At 40.3% G+C, this 19,621-nt stretch overlaps 1 protein-coding gene across 1 annotated transcript in view; it reads left to right on the forward strand.

Moving 5' to 3' along the window:
• Positions 1-19,621, forward strand: part of GRIN3A (glutamate ionotropic receptor NMDA type subunit 3A) — a 66,527-nt gene that overhangs the window by 16,895 nt on the left and 30,011 nt on the right. Inside the window, exons 2-3 of the mRNA XM_017812677.1 lie at positions 10,646-11,250; positions 16,846-17,893. Coding sequence (XP_017668166.1) covers positions 10,646-11,250; positions 16,846-17,893 — 1,653 coding nt within the window. The remainder of the gene's footprint in view (positions 1-10,645; positions 11,251-16,845; positions 17,894-19,621) is intronic.

Below are 19,621 nucleotides of genomic sequence, written 5' to 3' on the forward strand. Positions count from 1 at the left end.
ACAGCAAGGTCTTGTTTTGTGAATGTACCCAGAACTCTTTTGAATTGCAGTGGATTGTTAGAAAGTTGCTTATCCACTCAAAACTAATGAGGAAATCACAGTATCTGCTCTCATCCTGTATCCACATGCTCACAGAGATGGGGTCCTGAAGAGATGTCAGTGGGATATTAGAAGGACGCACCAGTGCCCTGTGAGTAGTGTAATAGTGCAAAGGCCCAAATTATTTAACAATAATGCATAAAATAAATGGCTGTTATTTTCCATGTTATTTTATCTATGGATTGTCTATCAGCTATGTCTAGCACAGCAAGGAGCAGGAGATTTGAGCCTTAGATTCTGCTTCTGGCGAACATGGTATATTCTCCAAGATGTGTGACCTAACCCCCTTTTTTTTTTTCCTTTTTCCCCTCTGATTTCTGCCTCTGTAAAAGGCTGTGAAGTATTTATCTTGCTGTAAGACTTAGGATGGGTGAGAAGCCCGTCCCTGCCATGGTGTCGATCTTTAATTCCTGGGGGACTGTGGAGGGGTTTATCCTCATTTTACAGAGCGGGTTTTGTTCGAAAAGGTAGCACAGGATGAGGCAGGGATTTCAAAACGGATTGCTCGGTTTCTATACCAGCCAATGCCCCTTCCTCCTCCTCCTCCTCCTCCTCCTTCTCCTCCTTCTCCTCCTTCTCGTTGCCCGTGTGCCTTGGTAACGGGCTCTGTATAGTCACACACTTTTTTGGGTCGTTGCTAAATGCTTTATTGGGAACTCAAATGCTTCTGCCTTTGGGGGCGGGGGGTGGGCGCCTCCTGATTACAGGATCGTGCCTGATTTTATGTTTTTGCACTCAGAAAAGCAACTTCCAAACACAACCACAAAACCTCTCCATGGTATGCTTGTCTTTCAGATTTTTGTTTGTTTGTTAATGACAGTGTATTAATTCAGTATTGGAAAGGAAAGGTGGGGAACAGTGATTAAAACATTTGCAGTGAATAGAAGCCACAAGGCTTTGCTGCATTTTCAAAAGTCAGACTCTTGTCTTCTGTTAGAAGGCAGAAAATCTGCAGCCAAGGACCTAACTAACATAACACATATTCTTTTTGGTTTTACCTCCTTCTGAGGAAAGTGGCACCACTGTCTGATTAGTGAAAGAGAGGTGAGGATGCTCGTTCAAGATGAGGCCAGATGCTAGGGCAGCACTGTGAGCTTCAGGTGGGCAGCAAGAGGCATTTCACATCCACTCAGGATGCCATATCCCATTGTCCCGTCCCCTCTGTCAGCTCACTGCCCCATTACATGCAGAGTGTATTTGTTTTTAAAAGGGATGTTTGATTTTTTTTTCCTTCTCATCCCATGCCCTGGGAGCCAATTTTAACTCTTCTTTCTAATTTCCCATCTTTCTAATTAAATCCTTGATATATTAAATAAGAAGCCTTAAGTGGAGCTATTTGAATTCTATTCCTGATTTTAAGCCAAGCCACATACATACAAGAATTCACCTTAGAGCCATGTTTTTAATGCCTAGGCTCAGAAAGATGAACTACTAACTTAATCTACCCTGGCCTCATTTAATAGAGTTAAGAGATCAGGCTTTGCAAGCTTAATTCTCAGCTTTCTTTCATACAAAAAATCAATATAGAACAAAATGCACTTGTAGCTAAAATTAATCCTATGAAACATGCCTGGAGCAAGGCCCAGCAGAAGAGGATGCGATGATGAGCTGATGCTGGCTTTCTGAGGAATAGGACATGGGTCAGCATTAATTCCCCCTTCTGTATATTGCCATATACAGCCTATCATTTCAGTGAGGCTCCATACACTATTATGTCCAGCACAGCCCTCGAGAATTTCTCTGTCAGGCAGGGACCATTAGAGACAAAAACGTAACTTCTTCTCAGGGCATGGGTGCTGAGGTATGAGGGGTGCAAATGCTCAAGAAGGGTTAAAAACACTTTCCAGCCATGCTGGAATTGGACTGGTGAGTGAAAACAATGCTCCATCAGATTTTATTGCTGCAGATTTTAGTGGTGAACGAAATCTAATTGGATTAAATCCTGTGTGCATGCACCAGGCGTGTTTCAGAAAGGGCAATAGCTGAATTTTTGTAAAATGGGATCAAACTCCTTTTATCAACATAACATGGATCAGCCTTCTCCATACCTCCTCTGCTTTTATTCTACATTTCGTTCCAGAATTAATTTCTTCTTGTTTGACCACTGTTTTGTTCATGCCTATAAAGTTAAGTCATATAGAAAGTGTACTCATAGCCTGTCATGCCTCTGGAAAAGTACTATTTTCCAGCAATATGCTGCACCATGTCCATCTTGCTGATGGAAAGGTGGAAGCTGCTGTAACAGGGTGAAGATGGGAATGCTGTTTCAAGAGGCCTTTATTCTGAGGAGCCTGGCAGGTGTGATGGGCCAGGGAGCCTGGTGTGGAGCGGTGCTTTGCAGTGTGCATCATAATTACAGCCTTCGTTGCCGAATTCTCTGCCAACTTTTGTGCTGTGTTAGCTGTAGTCCTCAAGAACAAGGCATTGGAGCAAATGGTGCATGCAGTTTATGTGGGTTTTAGAAACCCTTTCTATAAGCAAAACCAAGAATTCATTGTTAGCCTAATTGAAGTCCCAACAGTTTTACTGAAGTGGTATTACTGGCCCCAGTGATGCTAACTCACACAGGCAAATTATGCAAGTACTACAGCTCGTTCTCAGTGTCCTAGTTAGAACAGCTGGGATCAGTTCATCACTGGATGGGTGCAACCCAAAACTGTGTATTCTGTAGCCTTCCATGCCATTTCCCAGAAACTGTTGTCAATAGACTATTTGCACCCTCTACCCAGAGCAGCCTGACTCCTCAGGCTATAAACTGGGTGTTAAGAGGCCTGAGAGACAGGAGAGTGTTTTTGTCCTCACACCCATTGAGGAACCCCCTGCCCTGAGGGAGGTACTGAGCATTCCTGCCTGAACTGGAGGATGTATAATCTTGGAGTCTTGGGACTTTTTTAACCACTCGTGGGATCCAGTGGAAGACTGCAGACCACCACTCTCAACCAAACTGCAGACCACCACCCTCGACCGGACTGCAATCACCACTTTTGACCAGACTGCAATCACCACCCTCGACTGGACTGCAATCCTCACTCTTGACCAGACTGCAACAGCACCCTCACCAACAGGTTTTCCCCTCTCCTTTTACTTTGGACTCAGGGGGCCCAAAGAACACCACTCTGTTCATGCCCCAGGGTGCTGGGTTATACATTTGGGTTTTGTGAGTTAAAACCACTTGTTTGTCTGTATAATTGTACTGACTGTATTATTTTATTAAATTGTTATTCTGACTTATAATCTCTCTTTTAGGTTGAGTTCATTTTCCCCTGCTGGTTTACCTTTAAACCAGCACACTCAGTAACAGTGTGTGTGTGTGTGTGTGTGTGTGTGTGTGTATGTGTGTGTGTGTGTGTATGTGTGTGTGTGTGTGTGTGTATGTGTGTGTGTGTGTGTGTGTGTTTTCAGGGGCTGGGGATTGGTAGCAGCAAGTGTTCCAAGATTTCTAAAGACAGAATCATTATGTTGATGGTGGGAGTTTCTCCCACTTATGGTCACTTTTGTATGTTTGTTAATGTTGTCTGCCCTGTGTAAATCCAGTTTTACTCAGCTCCCAGGGTTGTAGTCTCCCAGTGACCAGTAGCTGACCATTGGTGAGTTGTGATTTTTAGCCCTGGCACCCCTGTGCCATTCTGTGCTGGCAGCGTTAGGGTTTCTGCTCTTACCTTTTGAAAGCACTTGTGGGGATCCTCGATACAACCCAGTTTTGGTTTTGTTTTCATCAGCCTTTGAACTACTATTTCTTGACAAGCCAACTCACATTTTATTACTGGTCACACCTATATCCTTGATCTAGGGTTATTAATAATTACTGTAAAAGACTAATGAGAGTTCCTTCATTAGCAGATACACACACACACAGAGTGCTCTGTTAGCTGCTTAAATAATATTCAAGTTAAACCAGCACTCACTGGTGCGTTATCAGAATTTCTTTACAACAGAGTCTTCCTACATTACACTTCAGATGTAAGGAGCAAGGAGAGAAATCTCAGCAAGCCCATACTGCATGTACTGTCTGCACCAAGGCTCTGCTGCTGTTTTGGGTCTGCTGCTGTGAAAAGTTGCTTGAACCAAAACTCTGGGCAAAGAAGCCACTCCCCTCTGCATTCCCCTGTGGGAAAACTCAGACTGCATGCTTGGGAGCTTATTTAAAACAGATCCCTTTGGACTGACGGCCAGAATGTGCAAAGCACCAATGTTTGTGAGGTGCTTCTTGACAAAAAAAGCACTCAGATGCCCCTAGACAGGCTACTGAAGATCTTTGATTTAGTTGAATGCTGTTTCTCCCTAGGGGAAGAGTTAAATTCTGCTAAACACTATTTTCCAACCATCCAGGCTTATAGTGGCATTCAGAAGAAACCCCAAAAGATACACTTGGTGGAACAGCCATTGTATTTTGCATTCTTTGCAAGTGTGGAAGACTTGTCATGAAGCAACTGCAGCAGGAACCCCAAATGAGAATTCTTGGTCATACACAGAAGCCTTTTTGAGACCAGTCCTAAGGAAAAGTGTTACTGGGAGGTGGCAGTAGAAAGAAGGCCTGGGGTAGATATAGGATCTCCTCGCTCCTGCTGGCAAGTGCTCCCTCGCTTCTAACAACCTGATTTCATGACAGTATTAAGCTTCTAGAAAACAATACCATGCAGTAACAAACTGTCGGTTCTGGCTCACGACTGCACTCAGTATCTCCTGACATCTTTTGCCCAAATGTTTGCAAGGGCTTTTCAGGCTCTGATTACAACCCTGTAGCACTTGGGAGTGAGTGTCACAGACATGGAATTGGCCACCACTTTCTCCTATTCAAATTGTTTCATGAAGAAGAGGGCATTCTTGGAGTTTTCCATTGCCGTTTTAATGGTGGAAATGGTGGAAATGGAGGAAAACATGTCATGGAGAATTAGTGCAGCTCCCCCTGATCTATTTGTATTAGCAACCATCTGCCTTTTTTTAATTATAAAGACAAATTTTAGTGAAGGGAAAATTATTCTTGTGCTTGTATCTGTATGAAATGTTCTTTATCAAACTTTAAATGTTAGGGTTTTTTTTTTTCCTCTGCTAGAGCAAAGAATACCTTAAAGTTTTTGAGGTAGTATTACTTAGGATAATTTATAAGCGGCTCTGAAGATAAATAATGGGTCTTACTTTACAAGAATAGCTGGATATTCATGTGTCACATTGCCTCTTTGACCTTGTAAAGAGCTGTACATATTCAGATTAGTTTGGACTATTTGTATGTAGCATTAGAGATGCTAAGCAACCTCAAGTCATGTCTGTGTGGTCTAATGAGAAAAAAATTTTCAAGTCAAACTAAGTCAGGACTTAAATTAATCCAACTCTTGTGGCTTTGTGATTTTTAAAATGAACAGTCAGTGCATTTTTAGGATTTGCATATAAGAATTGCCTGGATGGATGCCAGGCTTCTTTTGCTGCAGGAGTCAGGGTAGCTCTGGCTAGTCTAAGATGGCTTTTCTCTGCGAGAAGCTTTTAAACCATCCGCAAAAAATAGTGTGGGGTCCCTAACTGTTCCAAATTATGATCTTGGCTGAACAAGGGTGATTGAGGAGACAAGTGCACAAGACAAGGAAAAGAGACAAATATTAAAAAAACCAAGATAACATTTTTAGCACCTTTTTCGTGGTATGAGAGGAAGAAGCAGTAGAGTGTGCATGTAGACCTTAAGGAACTGGGTTTTAAGCCTAAATTTTGTAATTTCAGTCATGGAAAAGCAGGCATCCTAGTTTTTGAGTCTGTGGCATCCACTTGCTCACAGCTGCCATTGAGCTCTGTTTGTAAAGCTGTGAGTCCCCACAGTGACATTGCAAACCAGAATGATTTTTTGCTCCAGTGGAACTCTGTTTGATATAATTATATAGCCTGTTTTCTCTTTCATGTTTCTTACCACAAATACTTATATGAGCACTGCCTTTTCCCCCTTGAGTCAGAGGGGCATAATATTTTCTGTATATTATTTACTTTTACAAAGTTAACAAAATAATATTCACATATATGCTTTTAACTCTCCTAATGAAGCTATTATAATGTCAAATAAAATGTCACCATGATCATGCCTAATTAGCATTACAAATTTGGTTGAAGAGATAAATGGCCAGGTCCTTCAGGGTGTAAGTCAGCCCAGCTCCAGGCGCTTGTGCTTACAAGATTTACAAGGGCTAAAAGGATGGGTTTGCAGACTGCTAAAAATGGAGGCTTGGAAAATACTGCATTAATGAAATGCAAGCCATGTTTCAGTTGTTAAATGAACCTGCTTCCTCAGGTGTCTCAGGCAATGGAAAAAACTGTAAAACTGCTCTGGTTGGGATACAAAAACCAAATAGGTTGTTACAGCCTCTGCTGATGAACAGGAGTAGAAACACATCAGACCATGTAAAGCTTAATATTCCATGAATGGCTTGGTCCAAAGCCCACTGGAAGTCAGTGGAAAGACTGTCAGTGTCTGATCCAAAGGCGATTAGTCAGAAATTAAGGATTCAAGGCCTGTTCTTTACCAAGTGAACACTGAAGTCAGGTGATCATGACTGGTTTATAAAACAGGAGCTAATGATGTCCAATAAATAATCAAGCTCTCATGCACATAGAAACCTTTTTTCCTGGTGACACAATGTAAATGCAAACATATTATTAAAAACAGATCACAATTAACATTATTCAAATGAGGTTTAGTTGTTTCTGTAATTTGAATGAAAACTGGTACAGGTCATGTCATCTTTATTGACAGCTTAAAGTCAACCTTAAACACAGCAACTGAATTTCCACATGAGCTTTACTTGACAATTTGACTGAAATAGTAAAACTTTACTAATTTCCAGAGTGAGGTAAAGAAGCAGTTTGCCCAAGAACTTTAATAAAGATGGATAGGCACAGTGCAATACATAGATACTCTCTCACAAATCTCTGTTCCATGATAAGTACAAAGTTATAATGATCTAAACTATCATTTAAGTTGTCAGAGGCCTTTGTTATGAAATTACACTGTATCAGCAATTACTACTAACTACTGAATGTTTGAATAAATAATTTGTGGAAGTTCCTCATTAAAAAGCAGTAATTATTTATTTTAAAGAAAGACAAACCAAAAAATTTATAAAAGCGTTAAGACACTGTAATATCAAAGGCTGTATACGGAAATGTGACTTCTGCGCATTTTTTTTCAACTGCAGCCTACAAAGGGCAAATAAACCTTTCAAAATATAATTAAGAAAATATTAAATCCAAACATCCCCAAACAAGCATTCCCTTCCCTGGGTCGCAGTACAGTGGAAACATTGATTACTGTTCCTCCCTGTGTCTGTAGGGATGTTCTCATGGTGTGCTGAGAATTAATCAAAAGTTGAGCAAAAAGTAACATCTAGTGACTGAATTTTATGTATATTACTGTATCAGAAAAATCTCAAAGACAGAATTGCAGTCCCAAGTACTTAGTAGAGAAAAGAGACTGTGTTTTCTGCTTTTTTCAGGGCTGAATGTTTACCTTTCAAGCACCTTAACAGGGAATTCAGCAGCTAATAAATTACACTGATGATAAGTGGTTGTGTCAGCACATCTGTGGGCTTCTGAAAGTGATGGCTGAAGCACAGATGGTCTCACACTGAGAAGCACTTTTAATTGCAGGCTCAGTCCAAGCCAGGTTATCACAAATACACCTCTCTTATCCCAAATACTCACTCTCTTCAGTGAGGGGCAGTGTCTCAGTACAAGAACAATCTGTTGGACCACACTGACACATTCAAGTGGTTTGCACTTAAGATAGGGACCAACGCTGCAGCTCCTGAGGATTAATCCTGTAGTTGTGGTTCTATAGGGAAGTCCAGCTTTGCAACTGAGAACTCCCAAGTCAGACGGAAACTGGCTTCCCCTGCACTGCTGAGTAAAACTGAGCCCATTTTTCTGACCCTGAGGAACAGTTTCACTTCTCTGGACGATGTGTACTTGGTGCTACATTAGACTCTGGACCCAGGATAATGTTCAGTGATCCTCAGAGGTGGATTTTCATCAGTTCAAAGTGTTTTAATACAAGAACTATGCTGTAGAGGAGCAGAAGCACCCTTGCCTGTGTGAAACTGCACATATGCACTGGATTTAGCATGAAGACTTAGAGATCTCCAAAGATTTAAACCCACTGGATGAGATGAAGAGGCACTGTTCACTCAACCTTATCCATACAGGATGCTCCTGGATACTCCTGCTCCTCAGAATGTGCTGGGACCCAAACTGCCAGTTCAGGGTATGCGCTTGTTGGCGTGTGCCAAAATCAGACCCAGGACAACCTAAGCAGTGAAAACACTCAGGCTTGGATTTTGTTTCCTGTTACTGCAAACTTCTGTTGGCTCATCAGCATGTGGTTGTTTTTCTGCATCCAGTAGATTTTTTTTGTTAATCCCTGAGCCTATAGCATAATATCTCTAGTGGTGTGCTTGGGAGCTGAGTGTTATGCTCATGAATATACTGAAGATATTTGCTCCTCCTTGTATGGGTATGGTCAGGTTGTGTGCTACCATTTATATATGTACAGTGTATGTTCTGTGTATACTGAATAAATCATTTCTTCTCTAACACTCAAATTAACTAAGGCTTGCAAAGTTTTGCTGATTGGAGGCAGATCATTACATTAAAAAAATGTTTATACTTGAACAGAGAGGGAACAAAGAAAATCCTTTTTACTCCCATCTATTTGCAGTGAGAGACAAACTAGAGTTAATTTACCCCACTATCTCATAACCATCTCAAAAGGAAAAAAAAGTTTGCTGTGGTTCAGTTTGCAGAGACTAGTTCATTCAAACCAGCTTGTCAAACCCATATGTTACGCACAGTGCTGGTTTTTTCCCCCTGAACTAATAATATATTTAATTAGTAGGCAAAGTTTTGCAGCAAACAACTCAGAGATTCTGCACAGGTTAGCTTCTTGTGTGTTCAGTAACTTGTCCTTAATCAAAGAGTCAGTCCTTTTGTGTCTTATTGGCAGTACGTGATATGCATCAATCGTGGACAGCAATCCATTTAATTAGCTTTTTCATGTGTCTGTGTTAAAAAAGGATCACAGGTACCAAAACCAAGAGATAACAAAAAGAGCTGAGAATGTCTTCAATTAAAATATTCTCTTTATCAAGCTCTGAATTTAAACTGTCTGCCTGTAAAACAGATGATGAGTTCATGTAACTACAAATTAATACAATGGAATCTTGCTGCTTGTAAATGGGGTTTAAGGGTTTTTTTGTCATTTTACCCCATTTCTGTATTGGAGAGCCCAGGGTTTTATTTAGTAAAACTGATGTAATTGACCAATTACCATATTATTCCAAATTCAGAATGACATTTCTGAAATCCATACCAACTGAAACCTATAATGAACAGAAAAATACTATTAAAACCAAAATGACAGCACTTTATATCAGCTTTAAAAAGGCTTGTTCCCATGTATAATACATGCTAACTACTGGAGATGTAAGAGAAGGATGAACAGACCTTAAGTGTTTAGTAATATAATGGACAGAAAGGTAAAATCCAGGTACCTGTGTAGGATAAGATATAATTTGAGGAGTCACAACAAAGATCTCACAAACCAAAAGATGTACTGGAACAGGCATCACATTTTTTGAACAGTCTCATGGCTGGAATCAAATGTCAGTGTAAAGTAATATAAGTTTTTTAGGAAAGCTACAGTGAAGACTGTCAAGTTCTCAACTAAAACCAAAAGTTGAAACAGTATATAATGTGCTAGGTGAAATCCTCATAGAAAGATTTTGGGCGGGCAGAGAATTATTTCCTAGCAAAATTCCAGAAATTGCTTGGATCCTTTAACATTTTTCTTCATTACTAAAATGGTAGATAAAATTTAACTTTATTTTTGGGACCAGGGAAGGGAGGTGAATGAGATTAAGGAAAAATAATGAATTAAATCATAAGAAAGGAAGAAATATTCACCTCTGGTACATTTGGTAACTTGTCCTTCACCTAAGAATCCATCATGTCCTGTTTTGTTGGCAATACATGATGTGCCTTGATCATAGACAGTGATCCATTTTGTTCGGTTACTCATATGTCTGTGTAAAAAAGCTCCCAACTACCTAAAAAAACCCACCCAAAAACATGTAACAAAAAGAATTGAAGGGGTTTCTTTCTTTTTATTATTGTTTACCAAAGAACTTTTCAGCATACACTTATAAATGGTTTGGCACAAACTAGGGCTGAACCTAAGCAGTAAGGAAACACCTTCTCATACTCCTGCTAGGAGAGCAGGGAAATCTTTATTTGAGAATGCTAAGAAATCCAAAAAGACAAACAGATAGAAAGAAATACAAATTCTTGGAAACAGGCTCGTTAGTGACTACTGAAGTTGAGTTAAACTCTAGCTGAGGAAGCCCATGAATTGCAATCCAATTAAACTCAGTGGGTACACAGTTTCCTGTTTCTCACACAGTACTCTTGTTTGACAGGTGGTTACCTTGAACTAAAGGAGTGAATAAAAATTAAGCAAACCCATTAACTTTTGTCCAGTATATTTCTAATCAGTTGTCTTTCATATTCTTAACCATAGAATCCCCTTCACCTTCAGATGAGTTTAGAAAGCTCACTGAGTTCTGATGCTGACGTCACTTTCTCGATCCTTGCGATGAACAACTGGTATAACTTCAGCCTGATGCTGTGCCAGGAGGAGCGGAACGTCACAGATTTCCTCTTCCTCACACAACAGAGCTCCAAGTTCCACCTGGGATCCATTATAAACATCACAGCAAACCTCACTTCAACCAGTGACCTTCTGAACTACTTGCGGCTTTATCTGGAGAGCATCAAGGACACGACGTCCACCATGGTGATGTTTGGATGCGATATGGAGAAAACACGGAGGATTTTTGAAATAACCACACAGTTTGGCATGATGCCTCCAGAGCTTCATTGGATTATTGGGGATTCACAGAATGTGGAAGAGCTGAGGACAGAAGGTTTGCCCCTTGGTCTCATCGCCCACGGCAAGACAACACAGTCAGTCTTCGAGCACTACGTGCAGGACGCAATGGAGCTGGTAGCCAGAGCTGTAGCAGCAGCCACCATGATCCAGCCTGAACTAGCTCTTATTCCAAGTACAATGAATTGCATGGACACAGATGAGAGGAATATCACTTCAGGACAGTATCTGTCAAAGTAAGTTTTTCCTTCTTTTTTTTTTTTCTTTCAGTATTTCCTCCTGCTTCTTTACTTCTAACCAGGTAGTGAAACTTAAACTGAGCCACACTGGGAGAGTAAGCCAGTTGTAGAAGAAGACACTGTTCCACAGAAGTGGAAATCATGTGGTAAACATAGGCTAGGTTACAAACTGTGCTCTGAAACTTGTATTTATTTTTGTGCACATAAGAGGGAAAACTCCAGGCTAGTGTCAAATCCTCTGACATTCTGAGGTTCCTGAAAGTACACAAAAGACAGAATATTTGCACTATGAAAGCAATCAGACAGTATAAAGATGTGTAGCCCTTGTTGGTATGCTTCCATGGAAAAGAGATAAAAAAGATGAACCTTGATCACCCCAGCAGCTGCTGCTTCCGGCAAGAGCACTTAATACTATAAAGTGCTCTCTCTGCTGCATGTCAATATATTGAAGCTATTCCCAAAACTGTTTTGGGGTTCATGTCTTGAAATATTCTGGTTTTTTGAGAGGAAAACATGAATGAGTCTTTCTGAAAACAAACAAAAAGGTCTTGGCTAACTGTTTGAATTCATCACATAATTTACATCCAATGAGTGTTGCATGTTTTCCCCCCAAAACATGATTTTCAACCAATAGGTTTTGTTGGAGTTAGGGTAAAAATTCTTGAGGCTTTTTTTATGCAGCTTTTTTTTGAAAAACTTAACTTTTTATCAGGTATGTCTGTACAATAATGCATTAACAGCACTGCTCAAAACACAACTGTTTGAGACCTCAACAGTTCTTTAGTCACCACTCATCCATAACTTAGGAGTCAAAAGCTTCCTGCTTCCCAAGAGTGAAAAAAGGCTTGGGAGTAAACATTGGACTGACTTGCAATATTCCAGGTGACTTGTGATATTAGTTTTGTTTCATTATTCTGGATATTTTAACTAGATTATGCCTGAAAAGTAAAACTCAGAAAGAGGCTTCTTAAAGTAAGAAGACGACAGCAGTTTTTTGAATAGCTTTTTGAGAGTTAAGGAAGGGATAAAGAAAAAGGAAAGCAAAATTAAAACACTTTATAAATGAAAAATAATCCATCATCATTGCTGTGTACAGAGAACTATTAACTCTTTCATGAACAGTGACTGCTGTACCTTTTGGTATATTTTGGGAGACAATATGCAATTTCACATCTGTGAAATTTTTTGTCCCTTCATATTGGTAAGGGTACTGTGGAAATGAAAGAAAGAATCATACCCTTTTTTTTCCCTAGACATTTGCTTGTGAACCCTATTAAAGGCAAAATAACAGGTTAGATAAAACACCGCAGCTGTTTTTATGGCATACAAGTGAGATAGACACCTGATGGCCAGAACTGATGTATTTGTGTCAGCAGCACAACTATTAACTCTGAGTGGTACCATTAAATTCCCAGGTGTGACACACTGATAAGTAGCTTCACTGTCACCAGCCCTATCCATTGCACCAGAACTTTTAGACAGGTGGTTTGTGTCTCCAAAAGTGAAACTTCTGTCTGGTGCTTAATTGAGTGTTCATCAAAGTGGGCGTTTTTGTGTCTAGATGAACCCCTCTGTCTTGATATTTAGCCTTGGAGCTGCGGTGGGTGGGGATGGAGAAGGGGGATGGAGAAGGCACCGTGCACAGACCTTCACCTCCCCTCCCTGCAGAGTGTGGATGAATAGCAGCCCCACACTCTGGCACAGCTCAAGCTCTGGCTGCCAACACTGATCTCATACTTTGGCTGTGCAGACATTTAAATGCACCCAGGAGCAGAATAATGATCCAGTACATGGCAAGGTGTGCTTGTATCTGTGTGGAATGGATGTAGATGTACAACCCCCTGAAGATTATACTGTTGAAAGTCACCATTCATCATTCCTCTTACAATGAGATTAATCCCCTGATCCATTTTTGCCTGCTCATGGAGCATCCTTGTTGGTGGAACAAGGCATTAAAATTTCAAAACCTTATGTTGTCTTATAGCTTTCATTAGTCTTACAGCTTTAACCCTGTTTTTTGGGTAATTTCATCAACCTGCTATTTCACATATCCATAAAATCCTGGAATGGTTTGGGTTGGAAGGGACCTTAAACATCACCTCACTCTACCCACCCTGCCATGGACAGGAGCACCTACTGTAGTGATCAGCCTGTTCAAAGTCCCATATAACCTGGCCTTGAACACTGCCAGGGGTGGGGCATCACAGCTTCTCTGGGCAACCTGTGCCAGTGCCTCACCACCCTCAGAGCCAAGAATTTCTTCCTAATTACCATCTAACCCTGCCCTCCGTCAGTTTGAAGCCATTCCCCCTTGTCCTATCACTTCTTGGCCTTGTAAAAAGTCCACTTTCAGCTCTCTTGAGCCCTTCTAGGTACTGGAAGGGTACTACAAGGTCTCCCCAGAACCTTCTGTTTTCACTTGCCAATCCTAGTTCTTGTCTCAAGTAAGCTTCCCAAGAAAGATGTGGAATGACTGAGCCACCAAGCTTGAAAGAAAATACAATAATTTCAATAAATCATTCTTATATGTAGAACAGAGATACTGCTGCTGAAGAGTAGTAGTACTGCCAAAGATCCAAGGAGCAGCTCTTACAACAAAGCACGTGAGAAACAAGTAAAGCTAAAATGAGCAAATGAGACACTTCGGTCTCATTGTTCAAACTGAATTGACTCTAGTTAAGCTTTGATGCAGTTATCACAGACTGTCAGCTTACATATATCAACATAGCATCAAGGAAACTCATTCAGCATGCAGACTCAAGGACCTGACCCTTCACCTTCTGAAATTTGTACAGGCTGTATTTCCATACAAACTTGTCAGTAGCCCTACTGAAACAGGACTTCTCAGATATTCCCAGTGTCTGTGCAATACCCAGCACTTGTAATTCCCAGAGATTCACATTAGAGATTTCTAGCTTAAGTGGCATAGTCAGATCCTCTTATCTGTTTCCTAAAGTTAATGAGGAAGGGAGTTTTTACATGGCATCCCTGGCATGGATTTCACTGGTGCTCCACACAGTGCATGCAAATGCTCAGCAGCCACAACTGCTTGCATTTAAAACAAAGTGTTGTTAAAATGTTTCTCCCATGTGGTTACCATCACTTATTTTGATCCATGTCCTGACACTATGAAAAATATAAAACATGCAAATCATCTGCAAAAGTAAGCCACTAGTGAAGTCACACATTTAAATGCTACTAAATCTCTCAGATACCTGCTCCTAACATGACCCCAGGACAGGTACAGAGGGCTTGTTTTGCCCTCCCGGGCACACTTATTTCTACCATGAAAGTCAGAGAACACAGTGCGTGAATTACACTGTTCTCATTCTACCATCAGAAAATTAATCCAATGCATTATTCCATAGCTTCAATTACTCCCAAAGCACCTGGTCTGCACACCACTAATATCCAGGGTGTGCAGTATTAGCAACATGGGGCCAAATTATATCAGAACTTCGCAAGCATATTCCATCTGAGGAATTGCCTCCTGCAGTTTTGGCATTTTGTGAACTGCTAACAGTATTTACACACAATTCTTAGAAAAAAAGTTTCATACAGGCTCATCTACACACACAGAATGGTTTTACTGTTATTGTCAGAGTGATGGCTTCAGCATATACCCCCAGCAAGGCTTGTAAAGAAGTTGCACAATTTTTTAGAGACTGGGAGAGATAAAAATAAGAGAGTTAAAACCCAAACAAGTTTATGGGCACATAAACCTTTCTTTGATGCTTAAGACTGCCTTCTCCTATAAACTTTGTCTTGATAGTGCTTACATATGCAAACATGAAAGTACACCATCAGACAGAAAGGAAAGATAAGAGGAAACGGCTGGCCAAACAGGGACAGACACCAATGATGAATGAAGTTATAGTATCATTTAGTTGACACTACACTAAAGCGAAAAAGGATTTAAAATATCAGAACGACATTCATAATTTATAAATATTTATATTTATATATATAAATAATTTTAGGCATAATTTCCAGGCCCAGACTAACACATGTACAGATCAATTACTTTTGAGATTAGTGTCTATCATCTTTCTCCAAACTCCCTCTACTCTAAAGAGACTGCATAAGAAGAACAGTGAACTGTCTCAGAGAAGACTGTCACACACACAATCACACTCAAAACTAAAATACTTACTTTCATAAATTTCCCTTTGCAGAGGGCAGACATTTATATGACCTTGAGAGTTTTAACTGCTGAAACCCCACCAAAAATCATGAAAAGTCATTAAAACAAAGGGTAGAGCCTGGGCAGAAGGATGTGTGCACACACAGTTGCAATCGATTTATCCTTTTCAAATAAATTTAAGGTTATTTTTTATCCTCTGTAATTATTGATAAACAATTAACACTAATTAAAAGTTTATGCCTTTCTTATTGAGGCTGTAATGACAGCTATAGCCTTTATACTTCTTTCAACATTTACTTTCACCCAATTCTCAGGACTAATGTGAGGTGTTATATTCTGCTGCAACAGTTAAATAGTCTGTCTTCTGAATGCCTTTTACTGAAAAAAAAAAGCACATCTTACCTTACACCTTATAAACAGTAATCTAACTCAGTTGTTTTTAATGGAATCACCATACTGACTTACACAGCCCCTGCAAAATGTGTAGCAGCTTTCCTATTAAGAGCACACAGTTCAACTGGTCATGGTGCTTGCACTAAAAAGGATTTTCTGCTTCTAACACCTAATTACTGATGGGTTCCCTGCTCCTTTATCCATGTCATTTTAGCCTCTTTGATAATGACTTATGAGAAGCTGAACTCAACATGCAGGGAAGACAACTATTAGCAAACGTTGGCTTCCAATACAAATATTAAACTTTATTGTGAATATCTGGAATAGTAGCAGCTCAGCATTCTCAATGCAGTGAAAAACTGACACACTTCATGAAATCTGTTAACGTGACAGCATGGCACTTTTAATAACATTACTTTTGCACTTTTTTACAAAACTACTTTTTCTATTTTTTTTTCATAATAATTAAAACTGACTGTCCTAGAGCAACCATCTTTCATTTTCTTCCTTTACTTTATTCTGAAGTGGCTAACAGTGATTTACCAATGCCAGATTTGCATTTTTGAATCCCCATTGGTTCACTTGAGAGTGCTTGAAAGCTATTGACAGCACTTCAGTAGCCCCTCTTATGCAAGCTAGATCTTACTGAGATTATACCATTTTTTTTGGAAGGACATTTCATACATAATTTCCACTCTTCCATTTTCGTATATATTTTTATCTAGGAAACTGACAACAGATCTGGTGAGTTCAGCTTGGAACTAACCTATGCTTCATCAATTTATGAGGCAATGGTAACTGAAAAAATTGTTGTCCTCGTTCTCATTTTTTCCAGTAAATAAAGAAGATATCTGTCCTGAGAAGTTTTCATTTACATTAGATGTGTAGGGGAGCATCCCCATGTAGTTTAGTTGTAAATTATGTAACTGATTCATTGTGCCATAGGAAGGCTAGTAATGATCCAGGTGTTCAGCAACATATCCAGCTATTCTCTGGAACATGAATTCATGGTTCAGCTGTCTGCTTCTGATTACTCTGCCTTCTCCCTCCAACAGGTTTTTAGCCAACACAACTTTCGATGGTCTCAGTGGCCGCATTAAGGTGAAGGGCTCCTCCATTGTCAGCTCAGAAAACAACTTCTTCATCTGGAATCTGCAGCATGACCCTGTCGGGAACCCAATGTGGACACGTCTGGGGAGCTGGCAAGAGGGAAAGATAATCATGGACTATGGAATATGGCCAGAACAGACACAGAGACATAAAAGTCACATGCAGCACCCCACCCGGCTACACCTCAGAGTGGTTACTCTGATTGAGCACCCGTTTGTCTTCACAAGGGATGTCGATGATGAAGGTCTTTGCCCAGCAGGACAGCTGTGCCTGGACCCCTTGACCAACAATTCAGGTGTGCTGGATAACCTGTTTGAAACCCTCCAAGGGGGGAATGACACCATTCCCATTGAGCTGAAGAAGTGCTGCTATGGCTACTGCATTGACCTGCTGGAGAAGCTGGCTGAGGATATGAATTTCGATTTTGACTTGTACATTGTTGGGGATGGAAAATATGGAGCTTGGAAGAATGGCCACTGGACGGGGCTGGTGGGAGACCTTCTGGCTGGCACAGCTCACATGGCAGTGACATCATTTAGCATCAACACTGCCCGCAGCCAAGTGATTGACTTCACCAGCCCTTTCTTTTCAACCAGCTTGGGCATCCTGGTGAGGACCAAGGACACGGCAGCTCCTATTGGAGCCTTTATGTGGCCACTGCACTGGACTATGTGGCTGGGTATATTTGTTGCTCTTCACATCACAGCGGTATTCCTCACCTTATACGAATGGAAAAGCCCTTTTGGAATGACCCCTAGGGGAAGGAATAGGAACAAAGTCTTCTCCTTCTCCTCTGCCCTGAATGTCTGCTACTCGATCCTGTTTGGAAGAACAGCTGCCATCAAACCCCCGAAGTGCTGGACTGGAAGGTTTTTAATGAATCTCTGGGCTATTTTCTGCCTTTTTTGTTTGTCCACATACACAGCCAACCTGGCTGCTGTCATGGTAGGAGAGAAGATCTATGAAGAGCTTTCTGGAATACATGACCCAAAGGTAAAGCATGTCTGTTGCTATTAACTCAGTCTTTCCTTCTTTCCACTCAAAATTCATTGCTCCATAATTTATGGTTTCAGCAAGAGAGGGCTTTTAAACACCTACAAAAGTGGAGGGGAAGGATTTCAAAGATTGAAGGTGAGGGGGAAGGTGAAATATTTTGGTGTTGCCCACTGCAGAGAAGAAAAGTGGCTTTGACATGCAGATTAGGGGTTTGAGTTCAGATCCAAGACTCTTTGACAGTAGTTGTTTTGATCAGTTGGATAATTCAGTTCATCATGACAGTTAATCAAACAAAACAACTGCACAGCTCAAAGACAAAACCACTGACGTTCTCTAGGTAGGATTTTGCAAGTATTTCACTGGTCATGATGCTGCTGGCAAAGGCATTACTGGCAAAACTCCCCATGAATGCTAAATGAAATATAACAGAACTGAAATATTTTGAAAAATCTTGCCTTATGCATCAAAACAGTGGAATTCACTTTACAAGTAGTCAGGAATTTGATTTGCAGTGTTGTTTCTGCTGGAGAGCAGTCATGGGAGGAGATGAATAATGTTGTAGACAACCCCTCTGCAAAGTGCTCAGACTTCCTAGTACTGCCTCCACCTGCTCTCTCCCCCTTTCCAAGGGGTCTTCAGTTTGTCTTTAAGTCCAGTCATCTTATAAGACTATTCTTATTTAATTTGGCACTAAGTAGTGATCATGAAAAGATGTGGCAGAATGGTTTGCAGAGAGAATAGATGGCTGCAGGTGACACAAGAGCATCCTCTTCACCTGACAATCACTCTAAGAGACAGGGTGTCAACAGGAAATTTCCCTTCTTCGTCTGGCACCTTCTGCAGTGAAGGTGGGATTGTATTATCTACAGTTTTATATTCATGACCTGACTACTGGTACAGAAAACATTCACCATGGTGACTGAATCAATATAATGCTGTGCCATTGTAAAAAGCAATTTTCATAACTCAAGAACTGGACATATATTTTGATTTTGTAAACTGTGTAAATAAATGTTACATATGTCCCTTCAGGCAGCAAAGGCCAAGCTCCATCTGTTACATTATTAAAACTTTGCATTCAGACTAATGATCATACAGTTTTGACTTTGTCTGACTCACTTCCTTCAATGTTAACTAGATTGTTTCTACCAAAAATATTTTAAACCAAGAACAATAGTTTTTGTGGTTGGCCTGAGGCAGTCTAAAATTGATTTATGTCTTAAAGCAAATTGCTTCTATTAATCTGCCCTTCCCCTCCCAGAACAAAATACCATGAATATCTTTATCAATGTAAGGCACAAAAGTCCAGGAATCAATGTACATGTTTTATTCAAAGCATTCTGAACAAGCAAATGAGAGTTTTCAGCTGAATTTCCCCATCATCAGGCATATCTCTGTTGCACTGTTGTGTGAACCATAATTTTAGCTTGAAAATAAGGTTAGTCCTCTACTGTTTGCATGACCATCTCCTCATCCATCAAATCAAACTGCATCAGATTGCATCCAATTTTTCAGCATTATTATTGTGATCATATGTGGAGTTTGTAAAACAGATATTGGGAAATTTCTGCGACTGTATGAAAATCAAATTATTCTAAAGCTGTGCTGCAAAACTTGGCTGTTGAGTTACAAAATTGAGCACAGAGTGTTGAAGTATGTCAGGGGCTGCAAACACAAGTCTTGGTCCAGAATAAGAACACCAACAACTCATGGTTAGTAATGTCA

This window comes from Lepidothrix coronata, unplaced genomic scaffold (assembly GCF_001604755.1).
Source record: "Lepidothrix coronata isolate B3197 unplaced genomic scaffold, Lepidothrix_coronata-1.0 Scaffold37, whole genome shotgun sequence".
In the NCBI taxonomy this organism is placed as follows: Eukaryota; Metazoa; Chordata; class Aves; order Passeriformes; family Pipridae; genus Lepidothrix; species Lepidothrix coronata.